Here is a 17,140-nt window from a genome sequence, read left to right as displayed (position 1 = left end):
AATATAGCAAAAAATTGTTTTTAGAATATTTTGGTCGCGTTATAAATTCTATTCCTATAGAACTTGAAGACAAAAAACATTCCAATAAATATACGAAATAAAATTAATTCCTTTAACTATTAATAAAAAATAAATTGAAATTTAGGTTTATTTTTTTATAGAATGTGTAAAATCTATATTTTTAATCCAGTCTTTTATCTTCTTTTATATATTTCCACATTATTCGTCTTCAATTTAACTGTTCTTTTTATACAAAAAATTCTTAAAAAATTTGAGCCAACTTTGGAAACATATTCTATTAACTTCGAGTATATTAATTATGATAATTTGTATTAGTTAATATAGCAAATTTTTTGTTCTGTAGAAAATATTTGCACTGCATTTTTAATTTTCAGTTAAGCTTATCTCGTCCTGGGAACATGCTTCTAAAGTTAGAATGTTTCTCTCGAAAATATTTTGTCTAACATCCTTAAAAAAATCTATTTGCCTTAATATATCGCAATGCAGTCTCTTATTCATTAATCAGCGACATTTTATAATTCAGGGCACACACATACACGTAAAAGAATTTCAAAGTTATAAAACATAAATATAATTCCAAGATCAAAATTCTTGTATCGATGTAACAACTCCATATCTTAAAGAGAAAAAAATCTTCTAAATTATTTACTATTATACCAGTATAAGTATCATATACTATGTGTATAATTTTGTATATGTATCCATACATTTTGGAAAAATATTGTTTGAAGATACCAATACATCAATTGCTGGTCAATATTATGCAATAATTCTGTAGAGATTGCAAATATATATGTCCCTTGGCCTTAACACATTATATCAATGTAACATGATATACACATAATATGATACAGCTGATTGTAAAAGTATAATTTTATAATTCTCGAATCGCACTGTGAACCGCACGGCTAATAGTCGTGCTAATATCCATCGTCTCATTACTCTATGTGTTAACCATTTGTGAAACATGATAAATTATAATACAAAAATCGTATATTATGTATCGCGTTTCGATGGCGGTATTAAATGTTCTGGTAGCTCAGCCGGTAGGTCATATCCTTCGAGCTTCACATTAATTAGATGCATAGCTAAGGCAAATTCGTCAGAGTCTAAGAATCCATCTTTATTAATGTCTGAAAGCTTCCAGATTTTTCCGAGTACGCTGTTCGGCAACTTGGACTTGACCATTTCTGATTTAGCCGCTGATAATATAAAATAATACAAATTAGAGTATTTTATTCCAGGAAAAGTAAATATTGTCTCTAAAAATTTAACACCCTTACCTGCTCCCGTAATTTTTCCATCCTGTGGCCCAAGTGATTCGAAAATGCTATCATATTTGTACCTTTCCTTATTGACAATCCATTCTGGTTCACCTGCACCCGCATCGATTCCTTCTCCTCTTTTGTATCCAAACGGACTAACTTGATCTTCCACACCTTCAAATGCTCCTCCTAAAATTAAATATGTAAATTATATGCAATCTTTTTCTCCCTATAAATTTAAAATATGTAAATCTACATCACATACTTTTTCGCAAAAAATTTGTTTAATCAACTAAATTTATTTATCCTTTAGCAAAAATTTTCTGGAAAATTTAAGCAATGTTTTCAAAAGTGGTTCAACATTAAAACTTAAAAATGTATAAAATATTCACAAATCATACCTTTAATAAGTGGTTCCGAAACTGTGGTGGTTTCTTCATGTGGTATCATAGCCATAAGCTTCGCGATATCTTCAGCGAGCATCTTATCTACCACTTCTAATAATTTGGGCTTCAGGGGATTAAATTTACTAAAATCGTGATGCGTTAAGCTCTCTTGCATCTTCTTTAGATCCGGAAAATCTCCAGGTGAAATCTGTTGCTCCCGTTGAATTTGATCGTAAGTCTGGCCCAGATTTTTTATCAATTCCTTCTTCTTGTTATCCTTGCCAAACATGCTCGGCATATCTTTCCGTAAAGCACTTATTATGTACGCGTGGACCTATAAATTGACGCAGAACATGAATCTTTCTCTACTAAATCTAGTCTAAAATTGTCATTGTAGAGAAATTAACGTAGTCTCTTTGCTTTGCATACCTTTGCCAAACGTGCTCGTTTAATTAAGTCATTAAGTTTTCTTAACGCGGCATTTTTTGGAAGCGACTGCATATCTTTAAATAAATCTTGCTCTTCATCTTCAAATAATCTGAAAAAAGACACAACGTTTAAACACAAAATATAGAAATAATTGATATACAAAAGCTTACCTTCTATTAACATCGTATCTTAACGGCTGATCCCAAAACGAGCCAATATAAACCCTAGCCACTTCTGGAGTTTGCAACACCTTCCCCAACGACCACATTAAAGCACCGTATACTCTCATGAGCTGTTGATGATCTATCATATCGGCTTTGTTAAGAACAATTCTAATTTTATCGTCATGCCCACGTAAAGCCTCGATGGATCTGCGAAATTCATCTGATATATCGAGCTTGTGAGCGTCAAACAACAGGATAATCCTATCTACGCGCTCAGCGAACCATTCTAAAACGCCAGTGAAGTCATAGCCTCTGTCAACCTGGAGGAAACATTCATTTTTTTTCATTATTCAGCATTTGTTTAAAATTGTTTAACATAACAGTATTGATTAACATTCATTATTTAGCATTTGCCGTACTCGTCATACAAACGAATACGTATCTTGCATCAAGTAACTTCATTACTTCAAAGGTGAGCAGTATTAAATCACATTTCTTTTTGCAGAACCGAGGTTTTCACATCTTTTTCAGTTAGTTTGTCGAGCCGAGTACAAAGAATATATATATATATATATATATATATATATAAAATCTCGCTCTTGCGAAAAATGTGACTCAACACTGTTTGAGGCACCGATTTGCATATACGCAAAGCTACAAAAGCATTACTTACTCGTTGCTTCTCGCCGGACAGTATACCAGGTGTATCCACTATAGATATGCCCTTCAGGACCGGCGAGGCCACGGTCGAGCACTGAAACCTGTTAAGGAATGCATTGCCGAATTTCGAGAGCGGCCTGAACTGTTTGCTCGGGTCGACGACCAACGCGTTTCCAGGTATGACCCCCTCCTTCTCGTCGTACATGACCGCTATAAATCGATCCGTGGTGGGCTCCGGCCCGATCCTGATGCCCGGGAACTCCCTCTCCAGCAGATACTTGATAAACGTCGTCTTGCCGGTGGAGTACTGGCCGACCAAGAGGATCATGGGCTTGGCGTCGAAATCCGGGTCGTCCAGCTGCGGCGAGTGAAAGTCGTGGAACTGATAGTACTGCTCCAGCGGCATCAGCTTGGACTTGTATATCCTCTTGAGGCCCTCGGTGACATTTTCGAAGAGGTCCTGCTTGCTGTTCTCCTCGCGATTCAGCCAGCTGAACATGTTGGCGATCTGCAAGCAAAGCCCGAGTTGTAACGTTCTCTCGCCACTGGAGACGCGTCGTCGCGCGCGGCCCGAATTCCACGGGACGACACGTCGCGCGTTTAGCAACGTTAGCACACCAAGTGACGGCCGCGTCCTGTTAATTAACGTTTCCCTCGGCCGAGCCGGGACGGGATTTACGAGGCTACGAACTCTAGACCAGCCGTTCTCCGGACTGGAGAGCGCGCGGCCCGCAGAGAGGTTAAGGTTATCACGTCAATTATATCGGAGCGCTCCGCCTCCGAATTTCCACGCTCGTGCCTTCGGGACTCGTGCGTCCACCACAGGCAGAGTGGACGTCGCCCTCCGCCCGCTGAGAACCCCGGCCGTGCCTCGTTCCAGAGAGCAACCTCCCGGCACCGCCTTCCCTCCCGGTACCGATATCTCGCACCCGGCACCACCTCCTCGCGCGAACGACGACCGGGACCTCGGACTCGAAGCGCGTGCAACGAGGAGCCAAGTACGAGAGCGCAAAAAAGTGTGGAAGAGGACACGTGGACTCCGGGGGGGGAAGGTGGTCGGGAAGGAGGCGCGGGGGGGAGAGAAGGAGGAGAGCTCGAAGAGCCCGTCGAGCGGCACCAACCTTTGCCTCGGAGATTCACCGGTCAAGGATGAGCGGGCGCGCTTGACAGAGCGCGACGGACGCGAGGACGAGCGCGGACTAACGGACTCTGAGCGCGCGGCGTAAGGCGGTCTCCGCCGCCGACGTGACGTATGCACTGCCCAGCCGATCGCGGAAGATCGCGAGCACCGCGGACTTCCGGGAGCGGACGTGGTGGCGGTGGCGGCGGTGGTGGTGGTGGTAGCCGCTCGGGACTGCTCAGCCTGAGTGAGTCGCCTGAGATCGCCAGCGGTGACGCAAACGGCGCTGGAAGGCGTCGCGTACGCGCTGCGCTGCGCTGCGACCGCGCCCGGCGAACCTGGACACACGATACTCCACGACGTGTCCTCGGAGAGAAGGGACGGGTGACGCGCGACTCGGTCTGACAGGTTGTCGACGCAGCCGCGACCACTGCACTACACAACATGTGGCATTGGGTTCACAGACGACTCCACAGTCAGTGTCGACAACTGACAAAGCGTGAACGAGAAAGAGAATGAAGGAGGGGGGGGGGGGAGTGCTGGACCAATGTCTATTCCTATCAATGCGGATTGACTTTAGTCCCGATTCAGCTTACTTTTTACGCTTTTCTAATTCTTAGGACCAGACGAGCAGGCAGGACCGAGTTAACTAAAGTTGATCTACATTTGGTGGAAATTGACAAGATGCGTTCGACTCGTGTTTCACAGCCGTTTTTGTAAATGTTAATTAGGGACGCGCCGAGATGGCTTGTGAATAAATTGATTGATTAATGTGACTGAGGTTTTTGAATGGATGTTTTTCGGATAGACGTGCCCCATACAGCACAGCAAGATTTCAGCAACATCATGCAGCAATAATTTATCGCAAGATTGCAACGTTGCCTAAGCGCTGCGAAATGTTGCTGCAACGCTGCTGCAATCTTGCAGCAACGGTAAGTCCCAGTCTACAATAGATGATTTAAGCCCTAAGCTTTAAGAAATTGGCCAATCACGGTCAAGTATGAGTAGAATGCGCGACTCCCAGTGAGAAATGATTCGTTGATCGACGTCGAAACGACGTCGAATCGACATCGACACCGTCGAATTGACGTCGATTCGACATCATTTCGACGTCGATCGACGAATCATTTCTCACTGGGCTGTGATTAGTCAATTTCTTAAGGCTTAAGGCTTAAATCTCTATTGTAGACTGGGACTAAAATGTATAAAATTTTGTCAGTTACCTAACCTATAAACTTATTCGAGTGAATAGATTTTTTGTTAGGCTTCTGAACTCAATTTCAATGGTACCATGCTGTTCTTTCGCTTAATCTGAATAGTGTAACACACTGTCGATTCGTACACAAAAGCCACATATTTTGTATATTACCGACACATTCGAATTCAGTTTTTGCGCTGATAAATCTTTTAACATTTTCATACTTAAAACACTCAGGTCAGGAGTCTAATGAAAAAGATTTACCAGCGCAAAAAACTATATTCGAATGTGTCGGTAAAAAAGATGGCTGAAGGATCCCTCTCAAGTCTTTCGAGGGAACGTCGCATTAATCGCTCCGTCGCGATTTCGATTGGTTGCCGAAAGCGCGAGATTTTTCGCGCGCAAGTTCAGGTCGCGGGCAAGAGAGTTTCGTAGTTCGCGGTCGAGCACGCGCGCGTCTTATCGGCGGGAGACGCCTCGTTCCGCGCCGAGAACAAATGGAAAGCTGATCGAGGGACAGCCTGGGCGCGGCGAGGAAACGCGGGCGTAGAAACACGTGATAGTATCGTGCACTTGGAATCTCAGCTATCTATTTTCTCTCGTGAGTCTTTTGTTTCCACTGTCGAACGCGACAACGCGACGCGACGCGACGCTACGCGCGCCCGTAGAATCCCGAGCGCCGACCTAGAGCTTTCCGCTTTCGAATTTCCGCGATTGTTGTACGCGATTGTTGGATTCTCGTCCCGCTTGGCTATCTTTGAAACGCGCGAGGCGCGCTCACCCGAGCACTCGCGCGATATATTTCCGGCGTTTCTGCATCTCGCACCCCGTCGCGAGGCGTCCCGCGTGAAGTTGGGCGCTCTCGGTTGTTGCGAAGTTCGCCGGGTTTGCTTGTTCTTCGAATCGCGCCTTCTCGCGGTCGCGTACGTTGCCCGTCCCGAATTCTGCGGGAAAGAACGCGCCCGGCTCGCGACGATTCCCTCGTCGTTTTCGTCGGTCGACTCGAGGGTCGGCGCCCAGGAACGCGGGGGATACGTCAAGGTACGAATATGGGTCAAAGTATGAATATCGTTCTTATTAGGCCCGGTTTCACCAAACGTCGCGTGACTTTAACCTCAGTTTAATTCACGTTTGTCCCTTTCTAAAGTAACAGCTGGAAAAAGACGAAGAGCGTCGCTTAACTTTAGTCGTAGTTCAATTCAAGTTTGTCCCTTTCTAACCCAGTGAGAAATGATTCGTCGATCGACGTCGAAACGACGTCGAATCGACATCGACACCGGCGAATTGGCGTCGATTCGACATCATTTCGACGTCGATCGACGAATCATTTCTCACTGGGAAAGTAACAGCTGGAAAAAGACGAAGAGCGTCGCTTAACTTTAATCGTAGTTCAATTCACGTTCCCAGTGAGAAATGATTCGTCGATCGACGTCGAAACGACGTCGAATCGACATCGACACCGTCGATTCGACATCATTTCGACGTCGATCGACGAATCATTTCTCACTGGGTTTGTCCCTTTCTAAAGTAACAGCTGGAAAAAGACGAAGAGCGTCGCTTAACTTTAATCGTAGCTCAATTCACGTTTGTCCCTTTCTAAAGTAACAGCTGGAAAAAGACACAGAGCGTCGCTTAACTTTAATCGTAGTTCAATTCACGTTCGTCCCTTTTTAAAGTAACAGTTGAAAAGAGACAAAGAACGAATTAAACTAAGCTTAAAGTTAAGCGACGTTGGTGAAACCGGGCCTTAACCCTTTCATGATCGCTGGGACGTGTAAGCCCTTACAAAATTTACTTACAAAAGGATTCGATCATTTAGCGTGCGTTCCATCAGTCTGAATAAACATCGCGTCGAGAAAAAGCGATAATTAATTCGGTCGTAAAAGGGTTAGTCAAAGTTTCGTCGAGATCTACATCTGCTTTTTGAAGAAAAGCGAAAACTCGCACTTTCATATATATTGTATATACATAATTTATAATACGTATAAATCGTCATGTATATAATAATTAAATTGTGTAATTTATACATACACTGAGAAAAATGCCCGATTAAATGCAAGTATAATCGGATAATCCAGTTACATAATAACAGACGGATATATCCAATTAAATTGTATATCCGGTGAAAAATATGATCGGTTTTTCAATTAAATTTTATCGGACGTATCCATAATTTAATCGGAAACATTAACCATCGGAATAGCTTAATAGGTTTATCCGCTGAAAAATTTTTCTCAGTGCACAAATATTAATAGAGATATATATGTAATTTTCATATATGAGAAACGTAAAATATTTGACATGATAACATTTATCTATTGACCGTCTCACGACCAAAACGGATGCTTGGAAAGCACCAAATAAATAATGCCACCTCTCTACCTCTATTTCCTCTCCGTCTCTGATCCATTAATAAACGAAGCGTGTTTTCTTCTATTACGTCGTTAAAGCGCGTCTCGCTGTGCTAGAAATGGTTAAAAATCAAGAAGACGCTGATGTGGTAAAACTAATTAGCTTCGTGTACGAAGAAATTTATATACATTTGATATTTGATAATTAATTGAAATTGATGTATTACTTTATTGCTTATATATTTAAGAAATTAGCCCATCACTTTTGGATGTAGAATTGACTGCGCGACGAGTCATTAAAACGGGAAAATGTTTAACGGATGGCTCTCTATTTCTATCTATTGCTATTCATTTTCCCTACACGCATTCGTATTAACGAGAAAATAGAGCCGCATAATCGGAAAAACGTAGAGCGTCACTGGGATTCCCTCGTACGCACCAGTGAGTTATGTAACGCTGTAACAGTTGACGAATGACAGTGACATAACGGAGGCGTAATGTTAACAATGAATGTCCAAGAGTCAATCGATAACTGTGACCTTCTCTCATGCAAGTCCGATCGAATCGCGAAACGTTGAGTCGGGAACGATGCGCGCGTTGGATTCACGCGAATAAAATCTAAATTGTTGAACGGTGAGTCACGAGAGACAAAAAAAAACTGATAAGCGAGAGCTAAGCCTCCCGTCTTATCTTTCCTGTTAAATGCACCGCATTGAATCCACCGCGGCTCCCTTGACTTTAGATTGATCTAAAAATGAAATATCGCGGAAGCGGCGTTAAAATTAATAAGCCGATAACTCGCGCAAATCGAAAGAACAGATTGCGATTGCAGTTGAATCAATGAGAACGGACGGGCGGTGTGGCATTTCAAACGGGTCCTTGCTCTACATGGACAGGCGCGTCTACAGTTTAGGAAACAATTCTTTTCAACGAAAACTTGCTTTAAGGAGCCTCTTTAAGTAGCACAGAACCTACTGAAAAATTCATACTGCCAAGTTTTTTGTTACACAAGCATTTTCTCAAATATGCACGCGAATTTGTTACATGCCACTCTTTCTGTTTTTACCGATTCAATCGATGCCTCCAGCTATCTTACCTGAAGAAAGCCTCGCGTATCAGGCCGAGATGTTATCATACCGAATATGTATTCGCCTCGACAAATATTTATTTCGTTGTCGCTTGTACTTAAAATGATGTCCTCGGCTCGCTCACTCATTCGCGAAATAAATTCGTTTTCACTTTCTCCCTCGCGACGTAAGCTGCGAGCACGAAAAGTTAATCGCAATCACGTCATGACAAAACGTCTCGTTCGACTTGTTCGAAAGTGGAGCACGCATTGAGATCAGAGGTGTATCTCGTATTGCATCGAGCGCGACTGTTTAATTGCTAATTGCGCACGTACTATTCGGTACAAGAGACAATAGTTCACGCCAATAATCGCATGATATTACGCAATGATACGCAAAACGGGTCCAGTGTCAACGGTTGCATAAGCAAAACGGGCACATCCCGGTTAAACGATTTCGTGCCCATTTATTCGTCTTAACGAGCTTCGCTTGAATTACAACTGGTTTGCAGGGAGTTGTAACGTGCACATTATGCACTCGACCGCAACACTCGCAGCCTCCCTGAGAGACAGGATGTCTTTAGGAATGCAACAGAAAAATGCAACAACTCGCGTTCAAATGTCTGTAGCTCTTTTTTTTATTCAATCGTGTTTGTTCTTATTTTTGATGAGAAAAATTTATTTATAATTATCTTCATATTTTCCTCACGTGAATCTATATTTATTTTAGTAAAATTCAGAACTTTAAAAGGTATATTCTTATCTTTTTGTAGAATCGTCTGTAATGTATGACATCTCTGTTTAAAAGCTGGAAATTAATTCGAGAGTAACAAGAAAAGTGGGCTTTGAACGTACAACTTATAATTTGCATTAAATAAATGTTTCTATATTGTATTAATTTAATTGTCGATCTATAATTATACTTTATTATATAATTATTCTATTGTGATTTAATTATATGATTTATATTGTATTAATGAAATTTTATGTATAACTCATGCACAACTAACTCGACTCGCAAAATCCACTTTTCATTGTTGCTCATTCAAATATTGAGAGTCTTTAGTAAATTAATTAATTGTTTGAAGTTCATTCGGCTTGAAAATTATCTGCAATCGCAAGTGAAGAGTGAACAAAATAAAGCAGTTTAAGTCAATAATATAATCAATAAATTTCATCATAATAAAGAAACGATTCAAACGTTCTTTCGTAAGAATATACTTTTATATTGGAAAATACCAGGTGATAATGGACATATTGAAAATTTTCTTGGGAAAATATCTTCTTAGGGAGCGACAGACGGTTCTTGTCTCTCGTGTAAAAAATTTTTATCTTATATTAATGTCAATATAGGCATCGCTGAAATGATATTCTTATCGTTTATCAGTATTGCATAAGGCGCTGACGAACTCATTTCTTATTGATAAACGTTTTGACGATTATCTGCAATAAGGTACCAGAGGCGCCTTCTATACCGAACTCTTCGTACCGTCCGCTCATACCGACCTTTATTAAAGCAACAATTGTTTCTTCATAAAAAGAAACTACAGACATTTGAATTGCTGAATTTTTCAAAACTCGCCGGTTGCATTCGTAAAAGACATTCGCATTCTGTTCCTTAGGGTGGCCGCGAGTGTTGCGGGTGCAGAAATGTATACGTTACTATTCGGTATCTCTGCAAACCAGTTGTAATTTAAGCGGGGCTCGTTAAGACGAATAAATAGACACGAGGCATTTATTAAAGGGGCGCTTTTTTTAATTAAACTCGCTTACGTTTAATGTAAATTTTATTTTTACAGAGTTTACGCAGCAGGCGCTTCCACTCGCCGATGGATTCCTCGGTTATGCAGATGAAAAACCGAGTAACGTATTGCTTTGTTTCATTGACGGATCAACGTTGGTAAGCACAATGAAATTTTTCGCACTATTGTAGTCTAGAAAGTACATGCTTCTTTTTGTTTCCATCTTATTCACGTGTCATTTTAATACCTATTATGTGTATCGCTATTCACGTGTCATTTTAATAACTATTACGTGTTATTTTAATAACTATATTGCTATCTCTCTTAATGATAATATTACAAATGTATAAGTCATATTGATTACTAATATTTATGGGTAATTATTAGAGTAATAATTACGAATATTATAATAATTGAGCGTACACTTAAATTAATTTAAGTATCGATGTTACGGTTACGTATACATTATTTACATGTATCGCGCATTACATGCATTAACGTTTGACATCCCTTGTTCCGCTTTACACGCGTAGCAATGATTCCATGCAAAAACGTGAGCGTAATAATTGATTTCAATCAAGTACAATTATATTATACAGAAAGCCAGCTGGTTTTACATTTTACACTCTGCGTCCCAATCGTTCGGAATCACCTCGTGCCATACTTGCCTCAGGTTTTGCAATAGACAGGGACTCGCGCAGTTGGGAATTTTCAAAGGATGCGCATCTTCCGTTCTCGTATTGTTCAAATACAGCGCCTTCGGTGACAGAGAGAGAAAAAAAAAGAATTATCATCCCATAATTTATAAATCATTAGGGCAGCAATTGTGAAAGAAGTAAGAGAGATATTTAGATGACATACATGTGCAAACACATTAGCATGTAAATATACGAGTTATTTTACGAATCTCAGCGATTGCATAATTATATTAATTATGCATAATCGCTAATTACTGCCGTTGATTAATTACATTCACGTGTCATTTCTGGTAATTAAACATTTATTATTAAGCTTATCTGTTGTAAATTGTAACAACGACGTATAACGCACACAGTTCTTAGATGGGATTTTATTTTAAAGTTCTCGCGATGTGCGAAACAATTTCTTCGAAAAATATTCGTTGCTATATCGTCAACTTTAACGGTACCATCAATTCGATGATACTACCTGATAATAACCGTACCTTCACTTCTCGGTCGGCTCCATTATTGGAGAGATGCAGCTCCAATATCAGCGTGGCCCCGTAATCGGGTTTAAGAAGCTCATTCGTAAATCCCATTGTCCTCAGCACGTTGACGATAGTTACGTCGTGAGCGGAATAAAAATAGGATCGCTTCGGCGTGGGATCGGTTTTACCCTCTTCCATACAGCGTAAAATCTCCTTCAGCAATGGACCTGGAAGATACAACCGATACAGTTTACAATGCAAGGTCCCTGCGAATGCGATTGAAAAATTGCATTCGCAGCAGATATTTTCCGCTGCCTTCGCAGAGATATCCCGGCGGTACCTCCACGAAGACGTTTTTGTGTGGTGCCGTCGGTGAAGATCGCCAAACTGCGGGCGGCTATGTCGCGCATCTCCTTGTTGTAAAACTTGCGCGTCCACGTCGGAAGCTGCAGGCCGTGCTCCTCCTCGATCTCGAGGGTGTTGTAAAGGAACTCGACGTCGGTGATCGTGCTCATATTCTGTCCGGTGTGCTCCGTCAGTTCCTTATAATAACCGGCCATCTCTTCGCCGGATCTCTCCGCCTCATCTTCGTACGCCCGTTTTAGGGCTGCCTCCAATCTCGGGCACGGCACCTTCACCGCTATCAGCTGCAATAACACGTCACTGTGATTAAAAAGTCAGCCTCTTCACGCGCCTGCGTGTTCCCGACAAGTAACTTGTCTTTCGTTTAAGACCACTCGGAAATGTAGACCTTGTTGTCATAGAAACTATTCTGATTTTCGCAACGCCAGATGAATTTTGTGCACAAAATCCGGCGGTTGCCCGCAGATTATGATAATTGACTGAAACCTGTTGCGATCTTAAGATTTACGCGTGTTTTTTTTCCCCTCGTCGTCGAAAACAATAAGCGCGAAAAAAGGGATCCCCTTGAGACAAAGAGCCTGCGTATGGGACTTCTTGGGGCAAGATTTCACGCTGCAGCCTCTCTCTCTCGGCTTATATTTATAAGTCTGATCTCGGATTAAACCTTGTCGAGATTCCTTGGTATCGAGTGCACGGGAACGGGGGTCCATGCCAGACCGGGCACGAACATGTCCTCGGGACTCGGCACGAACAGTCCGGCGAGCAATGCCTGCGCCGACATGACGCACCGATCCGCGTAGCTGCTACGCACCAGCGTGGCCGTGCTCTCGAATTTACGACCGATTACAGCGCCGTATTTTAAGCGCACCCACTGACCCACGTTGTACAGTTGCAGCATCCCCTTCTGAAAGTGCATGGCAAGATTGATAACGCGCGTCGTGCTCCATTATTCGCGCTCGATCGCGCGTCTTACTACCGCGATACGTATACCGTGCGCTGCAAATGCGCGATTAAATTTATGGCGAATCTGGACGTGTATTATCGTATCACGTATAGCGGTATCGATTCAACGGTATTTCACCTTTGTCAGGGCGCCCCAGCCACCGGGCCAATTGTAATCTATGTAAGGATCCTTAGGGTAGGTCTCCGTAGGAGTTCGATCGCCGTGACGAAACAGCTGTCAAAAAACAATGACGATTTCTGTACGAGAGGAAAGTACACTGAAAAAAATTCTGATAGATTCAACCCGTCGTCTGTTAGAAAATGGACGAATCAGAATTTTTTTTAGGATTTACTAGAATTTCTTTAGGATTTACCAGAATTCCTTTAGGATTTACCGCACTGAAAAAAATCTGATAGATTCAACCAGTCGTCCGTTAGAAAATGGACGAATCAGAATTTTTTTTTAGGATTTACCAGAATTTCTTTAGGATTTACCAGAATTCCTTTAGGATTTACCGCACTGAAAAAAAATCTGATAGATTCAACCAGTCGTCTGTTAGAAAATGGACGAATCAGAATTTTTTTAGGATTTACCAGAATTTCTTTAGGATTTACCAGAATTCCTTTAGGATTTACCATGAAAGATATTTCATAGCTAGAAGTTTGCTAGACTTCACCTCAAATCTGGTAAATCCTAAAGGAATTCTGACTCGTCCATTTTCTAACAGACGACTGGTTGAATCTATCAGATTGTTTTTTCAGTGCATGAAAGATATTTCATAACCAGAAGTTTGCTAGACTTCACCTCAAATCTGGTGAATCCTAAAGGAATTCTGACTCGTCCATTTTCTAACAGACGACTGGTTGGAATCTATCAGACTTTTCTTTTCAGTGTACTGTTCATTTACTGTTGGGCACGCAAGTTCACCTCGTCCTTCCTCATCTGACCAGTTCATTCCTGACTAATTAGAGAGCCCGAAGCAAGGGAGAGATTCGTTCAAATTTTTCGCCATTTGAAAACCTCGAGCCAGCATTATACGTGTTTTTCGCACCGAATATTATACATTTTAATGAATCCTTTTATTTAACATTAAGTTAATGCTCGGCAGCGAAATATCTCGTAAAATTGCGAAGTTAATAGATGCAAATGTCATTGGTATAACGTAACATGAAAATTAAATTAACGCTCTACGGAAGCGGAGTAACGAGGTGACGCGGGCCAACTGTTACAAACGAGCTACTCACAAAAACCACCTGCTGTAACGTGTTACGTTTGGTAACCGGAGACGCGAACGCCGTGTACGCCAGCATCGTGCAGGCGATGAAGGTCCCGAGTACAACCACGCTCACGCAAACGCCAAGCTTTCTGGAACGACAATTACCCATCGAGGCTCGTCCTCTCGTCCGATCCATTTGGTCCAATTACACGTTTCCCGTGGCGATCCCAAGGAACTTCTCCAATCGCGGGCTAGATAGTAAACGAGAGCTCGTTAGCGGCTGGCGTAATGACTCCAGCACAAACCGATAGTTACTTAGGCGACGTCCCTCGTGTAAAATAAATAAGTTTAACACATGTAAAGTTACTTTGCGCGGTTGCGCCTCCGAATCGGTTGCTAGCTTTATTTATCTCAACATTAGAGCCGTGCCTGAAGTTCGCGAATCGGTGTTTCAAGTAAAATAGAAAATCGAGATACGCAGACGCGGCAATAACGATAAATCAAAGAACGACGAAGTAAAAGTAATAATCTTCCCGTGTTATCGATACTCGAGGTATCCGCATTGGACAATAATCGGAATTACAAAATTACATTATCTCTTCAAAACCCATTTGGAAAACTCTTTCCACAGTATCGCGCGAAGAATAGAAAAAAAGATGATACAACTCCCACGCTTAAATCAAAGAAGAAATATTGAGCGAAAGGGACGGGGCTTTTCTCATTTTCGTAAAAGGTCACGGTTGGCTTATCTGGCTCCGCCAACAAATGCTTCACTATTTCAATTAACGTCAGATCGTCTCTGCGATATCGTGCGTCGGGAAAACACTTGTTTCTCTATCAGATGAATACACGCCGTGCCCGTCGCGGACTCCTCTGTTGGCCGCCATATCGAAAGGCAGGTTTACCTCCACTTATACGCGCGACGTCGTAACCGCACTAACAGCTTGTAAGATCCCACTGTGTGTAATACGGCACTGCGATCGCTGATGCACGTCTTGCGGTATCCTCGTGGCGTCCTCCTCGGAGCACTCGGAGTAGAGGGAGACGCGAGGTGCGTGACGTGCGTGCAGTCCGCAAGTCGCGCGAAATCGCACGGCAGTCGGTCGGACTCGCACAAATTCGATAACACACTCTGTTATCGGTCGCCCCGAATTACAGGAACCTCGCCCACGAATAAGAAAACCGAGACACGCGTGTACGCTCTTCCTCCTCGCAGCACACGCTCTTCTTCGTGTGACACATGGCTGAGAGATCGATCGTGATGGCTATATATACGTGTGTGTGTGTGCGTGTGTGCGTTTGTGTGTCATGCTTATGTAAATCCTGCCATATGAATGGCGCGTCTGGCTTCCAGTTGTACCAGTTGTCTCTCTATTGTACGGCGCTGTTTCCTCGTCGCAAAGCGATCCCGTTCGATAACAGTGCGACATCTTGCTCAGGCAATATCGTTAATATGGCGCCTGAGTGACTTTCGTTTCTTGATAACGTCGCTGATAACAGTTTTGCGCCGTCAAGGCTTTGTAAAGAGAATACAGACGTGATGGCGTATTACAAAATTTTCTTGAATCCCACGAAAACGATTAACGTCGCCGTAAATACGTAATTTTATACAGGCAAGTCTCCTATTGCGAGACAGGCTCTCCTAATAAGAGATAGCGGCATCATCTGTTGGCTCCACCATGAATTTATTGCTCCTGGAGTAAAATCTGTTTAATATAAATTAATCGATACTCTAAGGCCCGGTTTCACCAAACGTCATTTAACTTTGATCTTAGTTTAAGGTAGTTCGATCGCGACAGTAATGCTAAAAAGGTTATTCCAGACAGGAACCAGCACTCAATTATTACAATAATATATCTTGATGCAATATTGTTCTAAAGAATACACTTACTATTAATACATAATATAAAATAGATTCAAAAGATTATAGTTGATCTGACTTTAAGTTTTCCCGTGTAAAAAATCACCACAAACTTTTGGAAATGTACAGTTTTGGAACTTAAAAGTGTCACGTATACCGACAGATTTTTATAACCTACGTTTCCACCTGTTTAACAGCGTGACAAATAGTGTAAAAGTGTTGTCAGCGTGTAAGCTTTTGACATCAAATTTTGAAACATTAGGTTCGTGCGCCTTATATCTTGTCAGCCATACGGCTGAAGTTTGAGACGCTGTTGCCACATCTCTTACGCTACACTCATGTCTACTACGTAATTCTTCCCATTTCTCAGTTTTAACTGTTTATATTGTTGAAACGAAACGGTCAATAATTTTGATTTTTTTTACAGTTATTCGTTCTATTTTACTTTATAACATATTTGTTTCTCATACGAATCTCACTCATCGTTAAGCTTTAAAAAATAAAATGTGCCACCATTTGCGTTTGCAAATGCAAATATTAATATTTTAAAACATAATAATATGTGTAAATAATATTTCACATGTAATAATATCGCAACGAATTATATTGTTACATGTAATAATATTTTTAACGTGTTTTACACGTAATATTTCGTGTGATATAGTAAAGTTTAACAATTTTTTTTAGAACTTTGAGACGGTCAATTTTAATTTAATTAGTCTTATTTTGCACGTATTTATGTAAAGAATAAACTGTAAAAATTTGAAACAATTCTCACATAACTGATTTTACGAAAGAACTACCTTAATTCACGTTTGTCTCTTTCAAAAGTAACAGTTAGAAAGAGACAAAGAACGAATTAAGCTAAGCTTAATGTTAAACAACGTTGGTGAAACCGGGCCTAAGCTGTCAGTAATGTGCAGTTCTGGTTATGGGTGGCTGTCACAACTGTCACAATCGTGTTATATACTACATATTGCACTACAAATCTCATTATTCTAATTTCACAAACTTTTCTATTTTTAAAATACTTTCAAACATCTTAGCAATATATCATTGATGCTTTAACAAATGTATTAATTCGAACTTTAAAGGTTGTATAAACACTTATACTTGACGTTTAATCAATATTTTATATTTTTATAAAGGCGTCATAAAGACGTCTTTTTGACAATGTCTTAAGACGT

The 17,140-nt window shown here is 41.3% G+C and overlaps 2 protein-coding genes across 4 annotated transcripts; both read right to left on the bottom strand.

Moving 5' to 3' along the window:
• Positions 1-514: 514 nt before the first annotated feature.
• Positions 515-9,582, bottom strand: LOC105564499 (EH domain-containing protein 3). Of its 3 annotated transcripts, none has more exons than XM_012016912.1 (7): positions 8,691-9,582; positions 2,939-3,433; positions 2,272-2,585; positions 2,102-2,210; positions 1,688-2,006; positions 1,305-1,475; positions 515-1,223 (listed from the first exon to the last, which is right to left on the bottom strand). In XM_012016912.1, the coding sequence occupies exons 1-7, from the start codon at positions 8,808-8,810 to the stop codon at positions 1,018-1,020; spliced, it is 1,734 nt and encodes a 577-aa protein (XP_011872302.1). In that variant the 5' UTR covers positions 8,811-9,582; the 3' UTR covers positions 515-1,017. The 3 variants fall into 3 exon arrangements, with proteins under 3 accessions (XP_011872302.1, XP_011872303.1, XP_011872304.1); XM_012016913.1 differs by lacking the exon at positions 8,691-9,582 and adding an exon at positions 4,047-4,194; XM_012016914.1 differs by lacking the exon at positions 8,691-9,582 and adding an exon at positions 3,544-3,675.
• An 828-nt stretch (positions 9,583-10,410) lies between these two features.
• On the bottom strand, positions 10,411-15,375 carry LOC105564498 (lysosomal acid phosphatase). The gene is made up of 7 exons (XM_012016911.1): positions 14,998-15,375; positions 14,121-14,343; positions 13,015-13,110; positions 12,598-12,837; positions 11,911-12,217; positions 11,586-11,797; positions 10,411-11,159 (listed from the first exon to the last, which is right to left on the bottom strand). Exons 2-7 carry the CDS (start codon positions 14,286-14,288, stop codon positions 11,016-11,018), a joined length of 1,167 nt encoding a protein of 388 aa, XP_011872301.1. The 5' UTR covers positions 14,289-14,343; positions 14,998-15,375; the 3' UTR covers positions 10,411-11,015.
• Between the last annotated feature and the right edge of the window lie 1,765 nt (positions 15,376-17,140).

This window comes from Vollenhovia emeryi, unplaced genomic scaffold, assembly GCF_000949405.1.
Source record: "Vollenhovia emeryi isolate VEMERY1.0 unplaced genomic scaffold, V.emery_V1.0 DF939164.1, whole genome shotgun sequence".
NCBI lineage: Eukaryota > Metazoa > Arthropoda > Insecta > Hymenoptera > Formicidae > Vollenhovia > Vollenhovia emeryi.
This window is presented reverse-complemented; position numbering and strand designations above follow the sequence as displayed.